The sequence below is a fragment of the Silurus aristotelis genome (assembly GCF_946808225.1).
Source record: "Silurus aristotelis genome assembly, chromosome: 13".
Lineage (NCBI taxonomy): Eukaryota > Metazoa > Chordata > Actinopteri > Siluriformes > Siluridae > Silurus > Silurus aristotelis.
The window spans coordinates 4,630,368-4,654,395 of NC_139586.1; the positions used below are offsets into that span (position 1 = coordinate 4,630,368).

At 38.5% G+C, this 24,028-nt stretch overlaps 1 protein-coding gene and 1 long non-coding RNA gene across 3 annotated transcripts; both read right to left on the reverse strand.

The window, feature by feature from the left end:
- Window positions 1-9,256: 9,256 nt before the first annotated feature.
- On the reverse strand, window positions 9,257-16,333 carry LOC310735447 (histone-lysine N-methyltransferase PRDM9-like). Its single transcript, XM_083558217.1, has 3 exons — window positions 16,150-16,333; window positions 15,848-16,038; window positions 9,257-11,480 (listed from the first exon to the last, which is right to left on the reverse strand). Exons 1-3 carry the CDS (start codon window positions 16,152-16,154, stop codon window positions 10,933-10,935), a joined length of 744 nt encoding a protein of 247 aa, XP_083414343.1. The 5' UTR covers window positions 16,155-16,333; the 3' UTR covers window positions 9,257-10,932.
- Window positions 16,334-18,337: 2,004 nt separating this feature from the next.
- Window positions 18,338-20,555, reverse strand: LOC310735396. Of its 2 annotated transcripts, XR_014536277.1 has the most exons (4): window positions 20,382-20,555; window positions 19,499-19,578; window positions 18,767-18,932; window positions 18,338-18,668 (listed from the first exon to the last, which is right to left on the reverse strand). It is a non-coding gene; the product is annotated as an uncharacterized lncRNA (long non-coding RNA). The 2 variants fall into 2 exon arrangements; XR_014536278.1 differs by having other exon boundaries at window positions 18,338-18,932.
- Window positions 20,556-24,028: the final 3,473 nt, after the last annotated feature.

A 24,028-nucleotide genomic window follows, 5' to 3' on the forward strand; every position in this document is an offset into this window, starting at 1 on the left:
AGTCAGCTAAATAAAACAAGATAGATAGATAGATAGATAGATAGATAGATAGATAGATAGATAGATAGATAGATAGATAGATAGATAGATAGATAGATAGATAGATAGATGGATAGCAAAAACTAGCAATTGTACAAATAGACAAGTGCAAATAAATAAGTAGTATCTGTACAGCATGTAATATATATGTATATATGTAAACATATGTACAGTGAATAAATATAAAGGTTTTAGCAGTGCAGAGATGTGAGGACATTGTTGAAAAGTACAAGTAAATGGTTCTACAGCTATAAATAAATGAACTCATTACCGCTTTATCTGTGTAAAGCTGCTTTGAAGCTGTTTGTTAAAACTATACAAATTAAAGTTAACTGAATTTAATTGTGTTACTTTCATCTTTTCCTCTGTTGAACAAACTAGTGTTGTGTCTCAAATAATATACTTAAGCACAATTTTGGACGGCTGGTAAAAACCGCTAACTGCTTTCCCATTTTAGTTTGAATTAGTGGATGTGTTAAAAAAGAATCTGCTTTGCATGCAACATTTCAGAGTCATCAATAGAAAGAACTGAGCGTTTACGTGTACACAAAATGTTTAACCATTTTACAATTGGATTAGGAAACCCAAAATACAGTGATATTTTAGATCCATGAAGTTACTCAGCAACACAAGAACTTTGAGGATGGATTTGGAATGTAATTAATATCAGAATGATAATAAAATTATAAATAACAGACTACTACAATGGCTCAGGACCACAGGTTGTATTTAGTCACCTATCACTGCACACATTAACAATGATGAAGCAGTAATGAATTGGCATTTTGTGGCACCCAGATGAGGATGGGTTCCTTTTTGTGTCTGGTTCCTCTAAAGGTTTCTTTCTCACATCATATCAGGCAGTTTTTCCTTGCCACCATCACCAGTAGCTTGTTCATAGGGACAAGCTTATAATTATAAATAAATAAATAAATAAATAAATAAATAAATAAATAAATAAATAAATAAATAAATAAATAAATAAATAAAATACAAACTTATATGTTCTTTGATTACTGCTTTATCTGTGTAAATCTGTTTGAGAAAAGTGCTATACAATTTTTAAAAAATTAAGAAATTTATAAAACTTATTTTTAGTTTTGACTTTTCAGCTGCAAAATATGTTTTTTAATTCCACTATGCTACACAGTACCTAAGTACTTTACTTCACTATTTATTTTTCTTTCTATTTAACTTTTAACTTTCACTCATTACATTTTTACACAAATATCTGTGCTTTTTACTTCTTAAATTTTAAAACCAGGCTTCTTAATTTAGTTTGAACTTATTTGATTAAACTTTTTGCGTGCTTTTAGCCTTTTAAACTGTTTTCTGTCATTGCACGGCTTTTTCAATTTACCACTGGTGTATCATTTTCTGGCTCTCGCACACCACAGACGTAGACTAGTTTACATAGCTAACAATGAGCAGGTCTCTGCTTGTGTTCTATATGGTGAATGTCCAGCCTACATTCATTAGGTAACAAAATTAGAAATGTGTATATTAGTTTTATTAATTAGGGCTGTCAAAATGAACGTGTTAATAATGCGTTATTGCTAATTAGTTTTAACGGCTCTAATATTATTAAATCAGCACCACTTTTTTTTTTATCTTACAGATAAGAGCAACATAGCATTCAATTTTGTAAAAGGGACTGCTTTTATTTGTATACAAATAGCAACAAAACGCTGTTTTTTTTTTTTATCAAATAAAGAAAACAGACAGGGGGTGCTCTCTGCTGCATCTGTCATCTCTCTTCACAGACACACAAATAAAACAACCTGAATCTCAGTGAATATTTGCATCACAGTCATAATAAATATATGTATAGAAAACTTAAAAAGTCTAGTTTCAAATAAACCAATTCACATTTAAAACAAATATACTCTGAATATGTAATCTGTATTAAAGTTAGAAGAGGTACATTTTCTCCGGTATCACCTCATTAATCGTCCGTGCAAAGGTTCCATTTGGTGTCCTGATGATTTACGTAACTTAAAACATTTACAAGTATATTTTGTTTTCATGCTCTATGTTGAGTTTGGTTTCACTAATAATAAACATACACTTGCATAAAACTTGCATCCATATTTGTCCATGCGCATGTTGACTAGAGTATTAAAAACTTCAAAAGCATTAATTTGAGGTTCATTTAGGACAAATAAAAATGTGCGATTAGGTTGCAATTAATCGTGAGTTGAATCGTGTTAATCACAATCATGTGATTAAATGCAAATAAATATTTTGATTTATTGACAGCCCTAATATTAATATAACATGACATTCAGTTGCCAGCATGACAAAAACAGGTAGTAGTAATGGTTACTTTTTACTTAAGTACATGTCAGAACCCAAACTTCTAGTATAGTCAGTACTTCAACTTTTACCAGTGTATTTTAAAACATGAGTATCTATACTTCTACTTAAGTAAAGGAAGTGTGTACCTTTGCCAGCTCTGCTTCTGGTTTACCACCATACAGCATGTATTATTTTTCTTTATCGACATGCACTTGTGTTTTGTTTCAAGTATTCTTTAAAGCTGGATGTAACAGCTGATGAGAAGTAACCCTTCAAAAATACAGCTCCTGATGATAAAAGATTGCCAAATATTGCAAGATCAGCTTTCACATTAGGGCAATTTAGTGCACGGAAGGTTCCATAGATTTTTAGATGTTTTAATCTTGAGGTAAACGATAAATCTGGATAAGAATGATCCCAGCGTGATCCAAACTGGAACATTTTTTAATTCAATTATCAATAATTTGTAGTCAATAAAAAAAATATCCACAGTAAATTATTAGAAATAATGCTTCCTATAGTACAATGAACCTGATTCACATGTGTAATTAGCAAAATGCCCTGTTAGATTAAGCTCACTGGGGAGTTTCAACAACAAACACCTTACCTGGCAATTGTTCATAGCTGTCACGTCTCAAGAGGAGACGATTTCCTCACTGCTGTCTCCAGTGTCTTACCCGCTTCATTTAAACAGTTACAATAATACAGCAACAAGATTTCCTGAAACCTTAATGACATTACCCAAAGTGGTAGACTTACATTTACGCCATTCAGGTTCTTCATCATCTGTCTTCCCCATCTCTCATGGATTCGGATTTGGATTGGAACTAATTCGTTAAACAGTTTCTGCTATGGAAAAGGGACGGGCTTGCACCATCATAAACAGGAGGAGCGTGGAGACAATCCATGATGCAGGTAATGCATAAACACCAGCCCTATATCCCAAGAGGTCAGAGATAGAACAGTGGAATACTAAAAAAATCACCCCACCCCACCACGCACCACCACAACCCCAACCCCAACCCAGGAGCTCCAATAGTGCTACAGTAAACAATCACATGCTCGTTAAAGTTTAAAAGTAAAGAAAAGACGGCAACCAAGTAAATATACAATATATGTTTAAAGAAAAAAATAAATGCTATGTATAACCACATACTGTATTTAATAAGAAAAACTTACACACTGGTGGTTGGTGGTGATAATTATTAGGATTGCTAAGACCTAAATAAATCAAGATCATAACAGGCAGCTGCAAAAGTTTAATTTACAAAATAAATGTACAATTAATGTTTCTGTCTGGGTAATTTTTACTTTGTACTACACTCACCTTTAAATGTTTTCCCCAAACACATTTCAAAAGGAATTACATATTGTTCACATTTATTACACCAACAACTGAATCCATAACAACACTGCTGTTGACCTATGATAAGTGCATCCCCAAAGGTGGCTGAAAATGATTAGCCCCAATACACACCTTCCTGAGAGGATGCTCAACCCGGTGGAATCACATGACACATCTGTCACTGAGAGGCTGTGTGTGAATCGCATTGTGGTATTGGTGTGTGTGTTCATTAGATTAGCAAAAATTAGATAGTGCCAAAGCCAGATTCTAAAAATCATTTCTTATCAATTCAAGTGGCTTTTTATTGGCGGTTTAACCATATATAGTTGGTACAATACACTGTGAAGAAACACAAAGTTCCTCCAGAACCATATGCTACATAACAACAGATACCTGCATGATATAAGAGAAATATCTATAACTACACAGAAGTACATCAAATGTATTTCTGTGTAAATGTAAAAAAATTTTATCATGATGCATGCTTTTTTTTTTTTTTTTTTACATATTTGCATCAGTGAAAAACGATTTATTTATATATATTTATCAGTAGATGTGCTACAGTTTTATTTAGAAAGTGACCAATAATTTGTCACCAATTATTTTATATGTAGGTTGACTTCTCACTAAAAGATTTCTCAAGCACGTTCTCTCAGCACCACTTAACACACATTATTCTCTTTAATTCTTAAGTTTTTAAAGCTGCTTTAAGACAATGTCCATTGTGAAAAGCGTTATAGAATTAAATTTGAATTTGGTTTTATTTAACCTTTTATCTTTTATTTTTGCACTACAAAAGGCCTGTTTGTGAAAGGGCCATGCATTAGAAGTCAAAAGGCATTTAAATAAATGTACAATTTGTTGTCTGATTGAATCAGAGATATAAAATCTAACTATATGTAATAAATTGCATCATGTTTTGTTTTTTTCCATTGCATTGCATTGCAGTGAATTACACTGTGTTGAATCAAATCAAAATTGGATCACGCTGCATTGTAATAGAGATGAATCGTATTGCATTGGCAGCTGCTTTATATGTACCTTTAATGTATCATATTGTTGATTATGCATTAATATGCAAATCGCATCGACCTCAGTTATAGAGATCCACATCCCTAGAGCAAACAGTGCAAGACAGGGACAATTTCGATTGAAGGACAGTGCAGCACTGACCAGTCCACAATTCTAGCATGATATGTGCAGTTGTACATGCAACAAAATGTTCATAACTGAAAGGGTAAACTTGGTTTCCAAGTAAGTAGGTGGTATTAATCAATGTAAAAAAAACAACAACAACAACAACAAAAAAAGCCAGGATTCCCAGCAGAGCACTCCCCAGAGCGTCACACTTCCCCCATCAGCTTGCCTTGTTCCCATATTGCATTCCAGTACCATCTCTTCCACATTTACATCTATGGCATTTTGCAGACTCCTTTTTCCATAGCAATGTACAAAAATGCTTTAGTTTCTCTATCAATGAACAAATTAACACTGGTTCTCTAGGTTTCAAACTTACCACAAGCGTAAAACTTTGGATAGGAGAAATGATAGCACACTATGTTTTTTATTTATTCATAAAGCAAACAGGGAAAATGGGTGCTAGTTAAAGTGTCTCAGGAACAGGTAGGTCTTTATCCATCATTTGATGATAGGCAGTGACTCAGCTGTTTTCACATCGAGGGGAAATTCATTTCACCCCCTCTGTGCCAGAACAGAACATTGGTGTATACCTACCTCTAATCCTGAGAGATAGTGGGCCCAGTCGAGCATTGCTAGAAGATCTAAGGCAGTGTGGTGCAGTGCGAGGAGCGATGATTTAAGGCGATGATTCAATGGTACATTCACACATACACAACCCATCTCATTTGCACATAGTGACATCCACGAAAATGCAGGGATAGCTTTGAATAAGGAATTATCAATCAGGGTATAGCCTAAAGAACGATAAAAATGGTAAATGGTTGGTGAATCTTTTTATTCTGAATAAAAAAATAGTGTTTGCAATCAGTGTAAAGCCTGACAAATAGAAGTGGAAAATATTTTGACTCAATTTATTAAATATATAATAAGAATAACTAGAAGGCTAAAGCCTTTGTGTTGTTTGACAGAACCCAGTAAAAAAGCATAGTCATTTTGGCTGCTATGGGACTACTAGGATAATCCAGGTGTTAATCCACAAACTCAGTTCGTTGCTATGGTATTGTTAGCTGGCTGTCCCAAGTGGCTACTGTAGTGTTCCTAGAAGGTTATAATATAATCCCAGTTGGTTGCAAGGTTGTAGCTACTTGGTTGCTAGGAATGTTTTCTGAGAGCTTCCTGTTGTACAACAAACTTAATTGTTACACGTACACATATAGCCCATTTTAGAGAAACTGTGTCTAATCCCCATGTGGTAAAATCAAGGAATAAATACACTACAAGATCCAGATATAATCTTATTGCAGTAGAAATGGAAAATGTCAAATAAGCAAACACATAAAAGTTCTAAAGTTTGGACTTCTAAATATTAGAGGGTTTTTTAATCAGGAAACAAAGAAGAGCTAAAAACTGTCCAGAGAGAACTGAGACAGATCAGCTTGCTACAGGAGGAAGATGGAGGATCAGCTGCTGTGGAACAACGTCAGCGGTGTGTGGAAGGGGCTCAAAACCATCACTGGTCATAAGGAGCCCAGCTCTCATGCTGAGGGTGACCAGAAGTGGGTTAATGATCTTAATCTATTCTTTAACAGATTTCAAACAGCTACCCTCCCCTGCCCCATCCAGTCCCCCCTGCTGCAATCCCCTTCTCTGCTTCCACAGCAAGCACCTCCAGCCCCACCCCTCTCTGCACTGCTATCAGCTCACAGTCAACACACAAAACACCCAAACACCCAAACCCCCCCCCCCCCCCCCTCTGGACACTGGACAGGAGGTGGGCGAAAAGAGGATGGTAGCAAAACTATCATCATTGCTGGAGAACGTCTCTCACCCCCTGTATGAAACCGTTTCATCGTTGAGCAGCTCCTTCAGTGACAGACTGTTACATCCTAAGTGTCTGAAGGAGCGATACAGAAGGTCTTTTCTCCCTGCTGCTATTAGACTTTACAATCAAACCTGCTCCCAGTAAACCAATCACCATAATACACACTGTTATTACTGTGTAATAATACCACCTGTGTGCAATATTACCTGCAATATGTGCAATACCACCTGTGTGCAATAATACCTGCAATACGTGCGTAACAAATTACTAGTGGTCTCTTTTTCCTTATATGTATTTATACATTGTGTTGTGTAAAGACTGTATACTATAGTGTGTCTATTCTTTTAAATATTTGCATTTATTTTTTCTTTGCTGCTGTAACAGAGAAATTTCCCCACTGTGGGACGAATAAAGGTACAGTGAGGAAAATAAGTATTTGAACGCCCTGCTATTTTGCAAGTTCTCCCACTTAGAAATCATGGAGGGGTCTGAAATTGTCATCGTAGGTGCATGTCCACTGTGAGAGACATAATCTAAATAAAAAAAAATCCAGAAAACACAATGTATGATTTTGTAACTATTTATTTGTATGATACAGCTGCAAATAAGTATTTGAACACCTGAGAAAGTCAATGTTAATATTTGGTACAGTAGCCTTTGTTTGCAATTATAGAGGTCAAACGTTTCCTGTAGTTTTTCACCAGGTTTGCACACACTGCAGGAGGGATTTTGGCCCACTCCTCCACACAGATCTTCTCTAGATCAGTCAGGTTTCTGGCCTGTCGCTGAGAAACAGGGAGTTTGAGCTCCCTCCAAAGATTCTCTATTGGGTTTAGGTCTGGAGACTGGCTAGGCCATGCCAGAACCTTGATATGCTTCTTACAGAGCCACTTCTTGGTTATCCTGGCTGTGTGCTTCGAGTCATTGTCATGTTGGAAGACCCAGCCTCGACCCATCTTCAATGCTCTAACTGAGGGAAGGAGGTTGTTCCCCAAAATCTCGCAATACATGGCCCCGGTCATCCTCTCCTTAATACAGTGCAGTCGCCCTGTCCCATGTGCAGAAAAACACCCCCAAAGCATGATGCTACCACCCCCATGCTTCACAGTAGGGATGGTGTTCTTGGGATGGTACTCATCATTCTTCTTCCTCCAAACACGTTTAGTGGAATTATGACCCAAAAGTTCTATTTTGGTCTCATCTGACCACATGACTTTCTCCCATGACTCCTCTGGATCATCCAAATGGTCATTGGCAAACTTAAGACGTGCGCGGAAATGTGCTGGCTTAAGCAGGGGAACCTTCCGTGCCATGCATGATTTCAAACCATGACGTCTTAGTGTATTACCAATAGTAACCTTGAAAACGGTGGTCCCAGCTCTTTTCAGGTCATTGACCAGCTCCTCCCGTGTAGTTCTGGGCTGATTTCTCACCTTCCTTAGGATCATTGAGACCCTACGAGGTGAGATCTTGCATGGAGCCCCAGTCTGAGGGAGATTGACAGTCATGTTTAGCTTCTTCCATTTTCTAATGATTGCTCCAACAGTGGACCTTTTTTCACCAAGCTGCTTGGCAATTTCCCCGTAGCCCTTTCCAGTCTTGTGGAAGTGTACGATTTTGTCTCTAGTGTCTTTGGACAGCTCTTTGGTCTTGGCCATGTTAGTAGTTGGATTCTTACTGATTGTATGGGGTGGACAGGTGTCTTTATGCAGCTAACGACCTCAAACAGGTGCATCTAATTTAGGATAATAAATGTAGTGGAGGTGGACATTTTAAAGGCAGACTAACAGGTCTTTGAGGGTCAGAATTCTAGCTGATAGACAGGTGTTCAAATACTTATTTGCAGCTGTATCATACAAATAAATAGTTTAAAAATCATATATTGTGATTTCTGACATTTTTTTTTTAGATTATGTCTCTTACAGTGGACATGCACCTACAATGACAATTTCAGACCCCTCCATGATTTCTAAGTGGGAGAACTTGCAAAATAGCAGGGTGTTCAAATACTTATTTTCCTCACTGTATATCTTATCTTATTAAATCACTCGCACCCAAAGCACTCATTGTAAACGAGATCATCACAGATAATAATCTCGATGCACTCTGTCTCAACTGAGACCTTTATTAAACCAAATGATTTCATTGGTCTAAACGAGTCTACACTGTCAAGATATGCCTAAAAGCATGAGCCCCATCAGACTGGTCATGAGGGTGGTGTAGCAACCATTTATAATGCCATGTTTAAATCATTTGAAATGCTTGTTCTTAATGTTGTACTTTCATACATACATAGAAAACCACTACTATCTCTCGCTCTGGCCACTGTGTAGAGACCCCCAGGGCCCTACGTTGATTTTGTTCAAGAGTTTGCTTGTTTTCAGGCTCACTTTTCAGGGACAAACTTACGCTTATAAAGAACATCTTATTAGTTTTTATCACCACATTATCTGTGGAAAGCTGCTTTGATACAATGTTCATTGTTAAAAGCACTATACAAATAAAAATGAATTGAATTGAACATAGATGATGCAAATTATGCCCTCATCATTTGTGGACTAACTAAACTCCTTTGATGAAACAAAACATCAATAGACCGACTCATCATTTTTTAATCACACACTACAATTAATAATATCCCACAAAGCAGACGTCACTGATATAGATATTTTACCTCAGAGTGATATCACAGACCATTACCTCATACTGTACACACCACCAGTAGAGCAGATTAGCCATGTTATCGACTTGGTAGGACTATTGTTCCGACCACAAAGGACAGATTCATAAGCAACCTGCCTGATCTGTCTCAACATCTAACTAAACCCCTAAATGCTAACGATCTTGACAAAATTGCTAACAACATAGACACTATCCTTACTAGCAAATTAGATTAATAAAGTAAAAAAAAAAAAAAATTAAAAAAACACCGCTATAGAAAACTATAAAAAACTTTATTATTATAATAAACCTAGTTGGTTTCGTGGATATTCATTGGTTGATATCATACTGTAGTTCAGCTGTTTGCTAAGGGTTTTACTAGGTGGGTCAATATCCTTTAAGCTTACCGTTGATCACAGCCGTTCAAGTGAAGGAAAAGTACTTCAAGAAGTTCTACCTTCTCTATCACAAGTCCACAATAATTGGGTAGGTGGGTCCACACATTTCTTTATTCATCTTTAGCATATCTGAATTATTATTTGTAAGGCTCAAGTCGTGTGAAAGCAAGACCCATGACAATTTTCAAGGTATTCTTATTGGGGAAAAAAACGCAATTTGCAGCATTGCTTATTTGACAACCGTAATTCTACTCAAAAGCATCCTATTTCCTTACTGGATCTTCGGAATTTTCTGGCTCTCTATTAAAAATACCAATTGGAAACAAAAATTTGATATTTAATATTTGGGTTAGCAGTGGGTCTAACAATGCCTGCAACCAGTTATCGTCCAACACAGGTCCAAACACCTGCACAAATCTTTTGAGTTTAATTTGGAGATTTATTGAGTTTATTGTTTTGCTGTATTTTCGATTCACAGCCTGTACTATACAGGGTTCCTAAGCATACATTGTGGCAGGCCTGGTGACATACAATCAGAATAAATGCAGCTATACTTTTGTTTAATGTAATATTGTGTAGAAACTGTACATTACAATGTTATATGGTAAAGGCCTACTTCCTGCTAACGATGAACAGCTTCTTCTATGTGAACAAAGGCACTGCTGCCAATCAACACCAGAGTGCTATGGTACACCGATTCATCGCTTTTGCCGACCTCTAGTTGGCAGTGACGTCACCTCGCCACATCTCTCTATTTAGAGGCCCTGAAGTAGATTGTTTTTCTGGTAAGTTAAAGTCTTTGGACTCTCTAGCATGGACCTGCTGGTGTCTTTGAAGTTCACCCTTTCGCTTAAAAAACTTTTCACACTGGGAGCAGTGATAGGGCTTTGCTCCCGTGTGAGTGCGCTGGTGTTCTATGAGGACACCCTTCCTAGTAAACCGCTTTCCGCACTGCGAACACTGGTACGGCCTCTCTCCTGTATGACTGGCTGGTGCATTTGAAGGTTGCCGTGTTGAGTAAAACTCCTTCCACATAGCCAGCAATTATAAAGCTTTTGCTGCACGTGAAATAGCTGGTGTAGTTCAAGATCACGCTTCTGAGTAAACCTCTTTGTACACATCGAGCATCGATGCGGCTTCAGCTCCGCGCAAATCCGAGTAAATCTACCCAAGCGTTGTGAGCAGTGACTCAGCTTCTTTACCGTGTGGACGCGCTGGTGCCTATGAAGTTAATTCTTCCGGTAAAAACTCTTTTCACACTGGGAGCAGCGATGCGACTTCTCTCTCGTATGGATGCGTTGGTGTTCTAGGAGAACTCCCTTTCGAGTAAAACTCTTCCCACACTCCGAGCACTGATACGGCCTCTCTCCCGTGTGGAGGCGCTGGTGTATTTGAAGATAGCCCAGCTGAGTAAAGCTCCTTCCACACACAGAGCAACAATGAGCAACCTTTTGAGGAGGCTTTTCACGCTGCTTCAGTCCTGTGTGAATACGCCGATGTTTTTCGAGAGTGTTCAGACCTGCGAAACCTTTTCCACAGTCTGAGCATTGATGATTTTTCATCGATATTTCTCTTCGCAAAGAGGTAATTGATAATTGTTGACAATTTGAGCCTTTTGTGGGCTTCAGAATCTCATATTTAACCTTCCCTGATTTTTGAGGTCTCACATGCTGAACGTAGTGGCATTTCCTCAAGTGCCTTTTAAGGGAAATTTGAGATGTATAGCAAAGAAGAAACGAAGAGCAGGAGAAGTTTTGCACCTGATCGCCTGGACGTTCTGGAAGAGTGAAGAATTAAAAGAGAAACAAAAAATCAAAAACATGAGGTAAATATGAGGTGAGATTTATAAAATAAATAAATAAACTACATTACATATGAATTGTGATTTCTTTATTTTATTTGGTAGACGGTAGATTGCAAATGTATATTTCACCATTATTTAGCAAACAGAAGAAGACATTGAAATGGTCATATCATGACCAATGTCTTGTAATAATCCTCCATTTTCTAAAGAATTGACTAGGGGTGACACCCAAAAAGATAAGATCCTTCGATAGAAGGAGCCTGAGTCTACTACCAATTTGAGTCGAATATTCAGAGCTGTTATGAAACGAGGATCATGCCATTTTGGTGATTTAGGGGTGCCCAATGTCTGATTTCACATAGAACTACTGGTTTTCTCCTCTTCTTCTTCTTCTTCTTTCGGCTGCTCCCATTAGGGGTCGCCACAGCGGATCATCCGTCTCCATACCACCCTGTCCTCTACATCTGCCTCTTTCACACCAACTACCTGCATGTCTTCCCTCACCACATCCATGAACCTCCTCCTTGGCCTTCCTCTTTTCCTCCTACCTGGTGGCTCCATCCTCACCATTTTTCTACCAATATAATTCATGTCCCTTCTCTGCACATGTCCAAACCATATCAATCTCGCCTCCCTCACCTTGTCACCAAAACATCCTACATGGGCTGTCCCTCTAATAAACTCATTTCTAATCTTGTCCATCCTCGTCACTCCCAACGAAAACCTTAACATCTTCAGCTCTGCTACCTCCAGCTCCACCTCCTGTCTTTTACTCAATGCCACTGTCTCTAATCCATACAACATCGCAGGTCTCACCACAGTCCTATAAACTTTCCCTTTCATTTTTGCAGATACCCTACTATCACAAATCACTCCTGTCACTCTTCTCCACCCACTCCACCCTGCCTGCACTCTTTTCTTTACTTCTCTAACACACTCTCCATTACTTTGCACTGTTGACCCCAGGTACCTGAACTCCTCCACCTTCTCCACCTCTTCTCCCTGCAACCGCACCCCTCCACTGCCCTCCCTCTCATTCACACACATGTACTCTGTCTTACTTCTACTGACTTTCATTCCCCTTCTCTCAAGCGCATATCTCCACCTCTCCAGCCTCTTCTCAACCTGCTCTCTACTCTCACCACAAATCACAATATCATCTGCAAACATCATAGTCCAGGGAGACTCCTGTCTGACCTCGTCCGTCAACCTGTCCATCACCACTGCAAACAGGAAAGGGCTCAGGGCCGATCCTTGATGCAGTCCAACCTTCACCCTGAACCAGTCTGTCGTACCTACTGCACACTTCACTGCCGTCACACTGTCCTCATACATGTCCTGCACCACCCTCACATACTTCTCTGACACACCAGACTTCCTCATACAATACCACAACTCCTCTCTCGGCACCCTGTCGTACGCTTTCTCTAAATCCACAAATACACAATGCAGCTCCTTCTGTCCTTCTCTATACTTTTCCATCAACATCCTCAAAGCAAATAAGGCATCTGTGGTGCTCTTCCTCGGCATGAAACCATACTGTTGCTCACAGATGGTCACCTCTTCTCTCAGCCTGGCTTCCACTACTCTTTCCCATAACTTCATGGTGTGACTGATCAACTTAATTCCCCTGTAGTTACTGCAGGTCTGCACATCTCCCTTATGCTTAAAGATCGGTACCAGCACACTCCTTCTCCATTCCTCAGGCATCCTCTCCCCTTCCAGAATCCTGTTAAACAATCTGGTTAAAAACTCCACTGCCATCCCTCCTAAACATCTCCACGCTTCTACCGGTATGTCATCTGGTCCAACCGACTTTCCATTCTTCATCCTCTTAATCGCTGCTCTCACTTCCTCCTTACTAATCCTATTTACATCCTGCTTCACCAACTCCACATCCTCCAACCTTCTCTCTCTCTGATTTTCCTCATTCATCAGCTGCTCAAAATACTCCCTCCATCTTCTCAACACACTCTCCTCACTAGTCAACACATTTCCCTCTCCATCCTTTATTGCTCTAACTTGCAGTACATCCTTCCCAGCTCGGTCCCTCTGCCTGGCCAATCGGTATAAATCCTTTTCTCCTTCCTTAGTGTCCAACCTCTTATACAGCTCCTCATATGCCTTGTCCTTGGCTTTCGCCACATCCCTTTTTACCTGCTGCCGCATCTCCTTGTACTCCTGCTTACTTTTCTCATCACTCTGTCGATCCCACTTCTGTTTTGCCAACCTCTTTCCCCTAATGCTCTCCTGCACTTCCTCATTCCACCACCACGTTTCCTTGTCTTGCTTTCTATTTCCAGATGTCACACCAAGTACTTTTCTAGCTGCCTCCCACATCACTCCTGCAGTAGTTGCCCAATCATCCAGCACCTCTTCACCACCACCAAGCCCCTGTCTGACCTCTTCCCTGAACCTCACACTACACTCTTCCTCTTTCAGTTTCCACCATCTTATTCTTCTTTCAATCCTTACTTTCCTCCTCTTCTTCTTCGCCTCCAAAACCATCCTACAGACCACCATCCGATGCTGTCTAGCTACACTGTCCCCCGCCAACACCTTACAGTCTTCAATCTCCTTCAGGTTGCATCTCCTACACAGAACATAATCCACCTGTGTGCACCTTCCTCCACTCTTATACGTCACCCTATGATCCTCCTTCTTCTTAAAATACGTGTTCACCACTGCCATTTCCATCCTTTTAGCAAAATCTACCACCATCTGCCCTTCCACATTCCTCTCCTTAAAACCATACCTATCCATCACCTCCTCATCACCTCTGTTCCCTTCACCTACATGCCCATTAAAGTCTGCCCCAATCACCAATCGTTCTTTCCTAGGTACACCATCTACCACTTCATCTAATTCACTCCAGAATCTTTCCTTCACCTCCATCTCACAGCCAACTTGTGGAGCATAGGCACTGATGACATTTATCATCATACCTTCAACTTCCACCTTCACGATCATCACCCTATCAGAAACTCTCTTCACCTCCACTACACTCTTACTATACTCTTCCTTCAGAATCACCCCTACACCATTTCTCTTTCCATCCACACCATGATAAAACAGTTTAAACCCACCTCCAATGTTCCTGGCCTTACTCCCTTTCCACTTGGTCTCCTGAACACACAACACATCTACCTTTCTCCTTTCCATCATATCAGCTATCTCTCTCCCTTTACCCGTCATAGTACCAACATTTAAAGTACCAACCCGAACCTCTACTCTCCTACACTGCTCCTTTTCCTGCCGTCTCTGTAGACGTTACTGGTTTTCTCCTAATAAGTTAATATACAGCTAATTTATTAATGTAATAAATAAAAATGTTGTATAAATACAACCGCCCCGTGACAGATTTAAGTTTCACTCTCCACGATCACAAGAGCATCTTGGTGGCAGGAATTTCAATATTTAACAATATTTGTTTTCATTCTGTTAATCAAGGTTTAATTGTTTTTTTAGTGCATCGATGTTGTGCTGTACTTAGAATTGACAAGAACTGACTAATCTTATTTGACCATGTAAATCCCTATTTGAGGACACCCCTAGAATTTATATTCACAAAACCAGGAATTGTATTTTTTCTGTCTACTAAAAGTGGCAGGAACAAGGTAAGGTAGGTTTGGGCCTATAGGCATAGGATAGGCCTGGCAACAGCTGTGAGAGCCAAACATTAAAACTGCAGTAAAGCGAAGAATAATGCAGAAGAGCAGAAACACTACCAACAATCTCCATATTCTGTAAAGAAGTTCATTAGAGTAGCCGATTTATTGCTATCACAAAGCAAATATCTTTGGTCTGATGAAATTGCTAAATATTATAATATAATTATTATATATTATAATTTTTATAATTATTATTCATTATGATAATTAATGACAAAATTCACAAGGTAAGGAATAAGTGGGAGTTTCCAAAATTACAGTTTAGTGTATTTAGGTGCATGTGAAACAATCTGAGACAATGTGTCCTTCCTGATATGGACCGGTTACAAATCTCAGGGATGGGACAGCAGCTTTGGAGTTTACTGCCTCTATCATAGCGCCACCATAAGGAGAGACCATTTAGGAATTAGGAAGCAGGAAAGTTTACTTACTATAAAATCAGGTGCAGGCAAAAGTTTCTTCATTGAGGTAAACAATAAATACAACACAGAAGCTGCCCTCTGTGTTACAGTTTAAATTTATGTAATATTTATTATCCATTATTCTAGAAAGGAGTTGAAAAATAAAATCTAAAAAAGAAACTGAGGTTTTAATTTGAAGTGCTACATGATAAGATTAGTTTTATAACCAAATTAATAAATATTGCAGAATCATTAGCATAAACCTTACCATTTGCGGAGTACTTTATATTCCAAAAATCATCCAACGTAGGGCCTAAAGCTTTGGCGTATTCCTCTTCATACCACACCAAGCGCTCCTGCCCTGGATTAAGAGGTCGACAGGAACGGTACAGTATCTCCCCTCGATACTGAATCGCTACAAGATTTTGCTCTCCATCACCCTGAGCACAGTTCACAAACCTAAGGGCAAAAGAGGCACCAAAAAATGGAGATAAAGACAGAAGACTGTTTTCCATACAAATTCTATCATTAAAGAGTATACAAAGAAGCAACGCCTGCCGTTCTTCATACCTCATCCAGTTAGCATGGGTCTCTCTCTTGGCATCTATGTATTCTTCATGCTGCCTACTTATGTATATCTGCAAAAACGGCACAGCTGCAGTTTATCCATTCAGTCAGCCTTTAAACTAAACAAGCTTTAGACAAATTCATATACAAATACTGGTCAAATAATAATATAAACACTAACGCAAAATAAATCTTTTTATGAAGATAGCAATTCGAAGGAGAAATAGGGGCTTAACTGTGATTTGGCTCTGCAGCTGTTGATTATTTTAGTTTTCGAGTATTCTACCGATTAGTCCATCGATTAATCGAGTAATGGGATAAGAAGTACTTTCTCTTTCTCAAAAAGCAATACTAAATATACAAAAGAAAATAAGACGGGTCTTTTAAAATGGACAAGTTTTTTGTTTCCTTAAAAAAAAAAAAGTGCATTTATATTGCTGTATGATCTGGTTCCCTGGTGGAGAACCGCTGCGGCCCGGGTTCGATCCCCGGTCAGGGAACCAACCCCAGCCATTAGGAAGGAGCCTAATGGCCTAACCATGAGGAGGGTTGCTTTAGGAGGGCATCCAGTGTAAAAACATGTGCCAAATCAAACATGCGGATGATCCGCTGTGGTGACCCCTAATGGGAGAAGCCAAAAGAAAGATATTGCTGTATTATCTGTGAAGACTAAACCAATCTAGTGCATTTAACTGCCATATTACATTTATATTACATGCCATATTAACAATGCAAATAGAAATATATAAATTAAATATAAAAATCTATTTCAAATTACTTAAAAAAAAAAAAAAAAAAAAAGGAAAACACACTGTACCATGTTTTCCTTATGTTTTAGTTTGAAATGATCCCAAACTTTGGAAACTTTCTGTTGTGTTCTTTGGCCTGAATTTCCTCACCCCTCACTGTTTTCTTCCCGTTCTTCCATTTTTCATTCAAACTTGACGGGAGAAAGTGTGCACCTGTAAGTAAACTCTGGGCATTATTAATGACGCACCACCCGCTAAACTCTGGACCGCGCTGGGGTTTCATTTATAAAAGTGGCGAACGCATGTTTCCAGACCCTTTTTTGTGCGTACGCCATGTTTATGACTGAAACCCCAGCATGGTCCAGAGATTAGCGTGTGGTACTTCAGTAAAAAATAGTCTGTAGGAAAACACAGTTCTCTGTGTAAAGTTATAAAGACTAAACAAAGCATTAAGGCAAATTACTTTTCAAATGTATTCATTTTTTGTAGTCAAATTACTTGAGTTACTCAAGGAATTGTTTCAGTCCTTCTGTGATTTTCTTCAAAGAGAGACCCTACCTACCTACCGTATCTATCTCTACACTGTAAATAGGTAGACAGACAGACAGACAGACAGACGCTCACACTTCAGCAACCATTTTATTATATGTTCTCAAGGGACAATACTATAGAAATGAAACTTAGCAGTACAGATTTACTGTCCTCTAAAAATAACTCATCATACAGCCATTATTGTCAAAATGGCTGGCAACAAAAGTGAGTACACCCTAAGTAAACATGTCAAAAACAGTGTCCAAAGTGGCAGTATTTCGTGTGAGCATCACTGTTATCCAGCACTGCCTTAATCCTCTTGGACATGGAATTCACCAGAGCTGCACAGGTTGTTGCTGGGATCCTCTTCCACTCCTCCATAATGAAATCACAGAGCTGCTGGATGTTAGACACATGCTGCTCCACCTTCGCTTGAGGCCCACAGGTAGGGGTGTAATGGTAAATTTATTCATACCGGAATTTTTCAGTCCAGGGCTTGTGGTTCGGAACACACGTGTGCAGCATGTAATCCTTTTTACAGTACGTGCAGAACATCTAAGTTCCCTCAAGAACGTATTAAGTGGCAGACCGTCTCACACACAAAATAAAAATAAACTAGAGTGTGCACAGTGTTAATGCACTGCACAGTGTCACTCTGCACTTCAAGGTAGTGAATGATTAAATGATGAAAGGAATGAATTTGTTAAAGTCTGCAAAAAAAAAAAAAGAAAAACGTACGGCGCTAGTACCTGAAAAAGTAACATAACGAACATAACGGGACTAACGTGCTAAAAAAGTGATTGGGTGGCGCTAACCTGCCATATGGTGAATGAGTGGAGCTAACCTGCTGCAAAAAGTGAAAAGGTGGAGTTTACCTGGTGAATGTGTGGGGTTAAGCTGATGTATGCTGAATGGGTGGAGCTAACTGGCTGTAAGGTTAATAGGTGGAGATAACCTGCCAGATGATAAATGGACATGGCTACTTTGCATAATGGAGGAACCTGCTAAAAAAACATAAATGGGTGGGGCTAACTTGCTGTATGCTGTAAGGTGAATGGGTAGGGCCAACTGACTGTAAGTTGAATGGACATAGCTAATTAGCTAAGGGGACAAACCTGCTGAACAAATTTATGGGTTGAGCGAAAATGCTGAATCATGAACGGGTGGGGTGAACATGCTGGATGGTAAATTGGTGGGGCTAATTGGCTGTAAAGTGAATCTCCTATAGACATGGCTAATCTCCTATAAAGAGGTAATGAGGTGCTAAAGTGCTGTAAATGAAATAAGAAGTAGAATAGAATAATCAGTGAGCGTTACTGAGCTCGACGCTGATGTCTTACACAGGAAATCTTGATGGTCGGCTTCTTCCACTTTGACAGAGTTAATGTTAGGTGTGTTGCTGATGTTAATTAAGTACTTGTCAATGCTCAGCTCTAGCATCTCCTCTTTCTTCACATTGCCTTCAGTCCCTCCATCTGAGGTCTTAGCTTTCGCATCTCCACACAGCTAAAGATCCAACAACACCATTTATTCAGCAAAAACATCAACACAACTCAGAGGAGGGAGGAGTAATATTGAGATGACCCTTATAGAAGCACAGTAACTAAAAAGCTCGGCTTCCTGCGACTGTCTTTATTCATACCTTCCAGCAGTAGTATGCCTACAAATGTATGCTGTTTCTTGAATAAGAGCAACATTTTACATAAAAATAGCACATATAAGAAATAACAGAACTCCATGTTAACTAAAATAAAAGGCAGCAAACAGGACATATGCTGATGTGCACGTCACAAAGTCATTCAGACTCCGGCACATGTAAACACCATATCCGATTAGAGAACATCTTATGTAAACAGTCTACCGAATCTTTTAATCGGAATGATTTTAATCGGTGTGTACATGTAAACGTGGCTAATGTTTACGAACCTATAGATTCTGAATGAACATATAAAAACTGATTTTTCATTTTGTAACAGATGATGAGCGAATTGCATTTAATGCTTATAGACTAGCAATGAATAAAGGCAGAAAAATATAGAAAATTGTCTACAAGCAGCATCATTAAGCTTTACCAGGGAGGGAGCAGAATCAGGAGCCAGAGGCATCCTGGAAGATCGCCGGCTTGCTTCTGCTGAACTCAGTGGTTTTCTTCCTAGAAATAAAAGTAATTTCATAATTGATCACACAGAGAACATTTTCTAACCTTTTCCAATACAAGATCCTTTTTTTTTTTTTGTATGGACAGTGAGTCTGGCACTGAGGTTGCTGGCACTGAAAATTGTTGACCGTTTCATTGGTTTTGCAGATTATTCGGCACCGATAGTTGATTGCTGGAACTATCGGGCAAAAATCCATACTGATAGTTTTTCCGGGTCGCGTTATACAGTACAAGAATGGCCTCTAGTGGCAAATCACAGACACCCTGTGCTGTTCATGTGAATTGTCTTTTTTGTTTTTTTTTACTAATTTTGAATGTTTTTTATTTATTTAGAGGACGATGTTTGCATGGTGTTTGCTGAAGTATGGTACTGTGGCCAAATTCTTTCAGTATTCCTTTCACCCGGAATACGTCTCCAGCATTCCCTGCTCCGAAACAACCCCTAATCATTACACTTCCACCTGTATGTTTGAGGGGATCTGGAAAAATCTTTATCTTACAGAAGTTATCCTGTGAGAGAAAAAAAAAACTGTCCAAGTTTTCTAATTTACTATCCAGATCTTGTTTGGTTCTTGCCAAGAAACAAAAGGAACATCTTTGCATGTGTCTCAAAATCCATTAAAGACTAGATGTTTCTAGACTTTTGACAGCCACAGTATGTATTAGCAGATTGTCTCTCAGCCAATACTTCTATATGGCCGAATTACAAATCCCATTCTCACTGGATAGAACACTTCATGTAGTGCACATAAACAGGATGAAGTGCATATAAAGTTCAGTGCTGCAGTTTCACTCACCTCGGGATCAGAAAGCAGTTTCAAATCCAAGAAGTAATAAACGCTTTGGGGGTTTTTCACCTCGAGCAAAATGTACTTTGTTACGAACATTTCAAATGGACAAATTATTTGTTCGGATTGGTAAGGGTTCCATCTTTTTTCATGCAGTTGGAGGAGCAGCTATCAGGCGCACTACCGCCACCTACTGGAGTGGAGCTGCAGGCTGGAGTGCAATGTGCTGTAGTTATGGGAAGATCGGATCATTTTAGTGATTTGAATCTCGTTCTTCAAAATGAACGAATATTTTTGGGGTAATTTATTTAATTTCATTCCTTTAATCAGACATGTTACATTTTTAATAATCAGATCCCCCCAACACATCTACATAGACGAACTTACTGACTGTAGTTCCAGTAATGAAAATATGACAATGCAGCTAAGGACAAATTATGATAAACAGAATGAGTATCTTCAGGTCATGTGACTCCCATAATTATTGCAACATACTGTCAAGATTCAGAAAAATCTGATCTATTGCAATGTGTACCGTCGATGGGAGTCACATGACAGAAGAATGAACGACTTGGACCAGAGGACTCATGAAATGAACTCTAGCTATAGGCAGAGCAGGCAATAACCTATAGTGATGCATCATTCATGAACCATTCGTTTAAAATAGTAAAAAAAATATTTTTTCATTTGTATTTAAGAGGGTTGATGAAAATGGCTTCATATTTTGGATCAAAATACCTTAGTGTTTTGTATTTTTTTATTAAGGCTGAAAGAAGTCTGCATGATGGTATCATAAACATAATATAGTGCCTACTTAGTAGTTTGCCCGGAAAGTATTGATATCAGAACTGAAAATTGATCCATAAGGAGGTGGTCAAGGTAAGAAACATGGAGGCTGCCAGCTATCAAATTTATCATTTAATAATTGTTGAAATACTAAAATGTTTGTTTTTTACTTCCAAATAGGTGTCCAGTGATTGAAAAATGAATATTTGATTACCAAATATTGTACCCTAATTGAAGTAGCTGTTTATCAGGATCTTAATTGTGTATACCATTGCATGAATGACTTCCTGATACATAATATATTATTATATTTATGATTAATAACCAAATGATTAATTAGTTAGAAACTAGTTGCTATGAATGCAGGTGCCATCAATTGTCTTCTTATGAATGACTTGTTTGTCATTGAGTCAGTGTTAACAAACACCAAGTAACTAAATTAGGATACAATTATCAGTCATTTACGAACTGTGAAACTTTAAACTTTTCGCTACTTTAAAACTAACCTTCGTCTGGGAGATCGGCCTGAGAAAAGTTGTTGCTATCAAACATTGGTTACTTACTGAAATGGTGAAGGAATTGAACAAATAGGCCAAATGATGGAAGGCTTTTGAAGAAATGTCATGCACCCTTGTCAAAGTAAACAAAAATACAGTAGTTTATTTTGATACATGGTGTGTCTAGTAGTATATTTTGATACACTATTTGGTACTATATTATATTTCAATGATTTTTTGGATGTACTGCATCTTTGGCCAACCCTAATATAGTGCATATTTAGGGTTTGCAATAGATAATATGATCTATATTACTATATCTATAGTCTATAATGCTTCAAGAGGAGGAAACTGTCAGAAATTTTTTTTTATCCTCCGTTTTACTGTACAGAGTAGGCTCTCTTTCTCTCTCGGTCGAGTTAAACATGCTCCTCAGGTTCCAGTGACCACTGTTCCTGCCCCTTCCCCCTTCATGGATCTTCCCACATCGTCCAGGCCTGCCTATGGATAGTGTTCTCTTCGAATGGAGGCCACTCTGTGCAGCTTGGGACGGTTTCTCATCAACGCCTTGGGTGGTTCCATGAAATTCCGAAGTAAGAATAGGAGCTTTGAGGATGGATTGGACTGTAGTTAATGTCAACAGTCTGCTACATTGACTTAGGACCTCTTTTCGCTTCTGATCATCATCACTGCACCCCGCAACATCGTATATCTGCTATAAATGGACATTCGGTGCAACCCAGATGAGGATGGGTTCCCTCTTAAGTCTGGTTCCTCTCAAGGTTTCTTCCTTATGCCTTCCTTTTTCCTTGCCACAGTCGCCACCGGCTCATTCATCAGGGACAAACTTACTTATAAAGAACATATTCACTTTTAATCACCACATTATCTGTGTAAAGCTGCTTTGAGACAATGTTCATTGTTAAAAGCGCAATACAAATAAAAATTATTTGAAATTGAATTGAATATGCAATAATGATCATTATCACAAATTGTGGCTCAGTGTGTTACTGTAAATACCTTCTATGGACTAAAAGTCCAAGGTGATTTAGTCAGTATGCCTATGTGAGTAATTTATAATAAAATTAGCATGAAAAACGTTATCAAAACAAATTATTATTTTACAGTGCAGCCTTGCAAATGACATGGAAACGAATAATAATAAGAGCTGATCCAGATGAGCTTTTATATATATATATATATATATATATATATATATATATATATATATATATATATATATATATATATAAATATTTTTTTAGTGTTGACCTTAGTTAAAGTTTAATTCATATGCACATTTATGTGAATATAGAAAAGTACTGATAACAGGGTTTGTAAAAATAAAAATGTAACCCCGGTGCTACATAAAACGACATAAAGCTACATAACAGAACACAGAGTTAAGGAGTAAAGTAAGTTGTCCTCGCCTCATAAAGTGCATCGTGTGCAACCTGGTGCAAAAGACAAGACAGTGTAGGACAAATACACAAAACACGAAATAGCGCCGCCAAAAAACCTACTGTATATTATACTGTACATTGTGCAAAAGAGAGAACTGGATACAGGAGTGTGCTTTTAAATAAACACAAAATGTAACACAGAAGGTTGTGCAGAACAGCAACAGCAGCAGTCAATGGATGTGCAAAAAACAGCATGTGAACAGTTATATAATAATAAAATCATATAATATAGGTGCTACTGAACACATAGATGTGTGAAATGAGTATGAGTGTGTTTGAGTTTAGATTTGTTGCAGCTCAATAACACACAGTTGAGTGTGTGTGTGTGTGTGTGTGTGTGTGTGTGTGTGTGTGTGTGTGTGTGTGTGTGTGTGTGTGTGTGTGTGTGTGTTTGTGTGTGTTTCAGTTCAGTTCTGTGTGTTGAGGAACCTGATGGATTGAGGGAAATACTGTTGCACAGTCTGGATGTGAGGCCCGAATGCTTCAGAACCTCTTCCCTAATGGTAGAAGAGTGAAAAGTGTGTGTGAGGGGTGTGTGGGGTCGTCCACAATTCTGTCGGCTTTGCGGATGCAGCATGAGGTGTAAATGTCCGTTACAGAGGGGAGAGAGACTCCGATGATCTTCTCTATATTTGCTTCAAGTGCTTTTTATTTATTTTGAAAGGTGGAAGGAAGAAGGCTGGGGGGCCTCTAATATACATTTTGCTTGGGGCCTCAATTCTGTTCTGTTTCCCGTGTAATGCACTGCATTGTGTCTATGGGAGTCACATGATAAAAGTGATTTTCTACATGTTAAATGCCAAAATACACAAAATAAAGAAAGTAAAGAAATTATCTTCTTTAATTCGAGAATCACAGAAGAGGTGTAGAAATACAAGGATTGTTACATTTTAAAAATGAATTTTTGCTG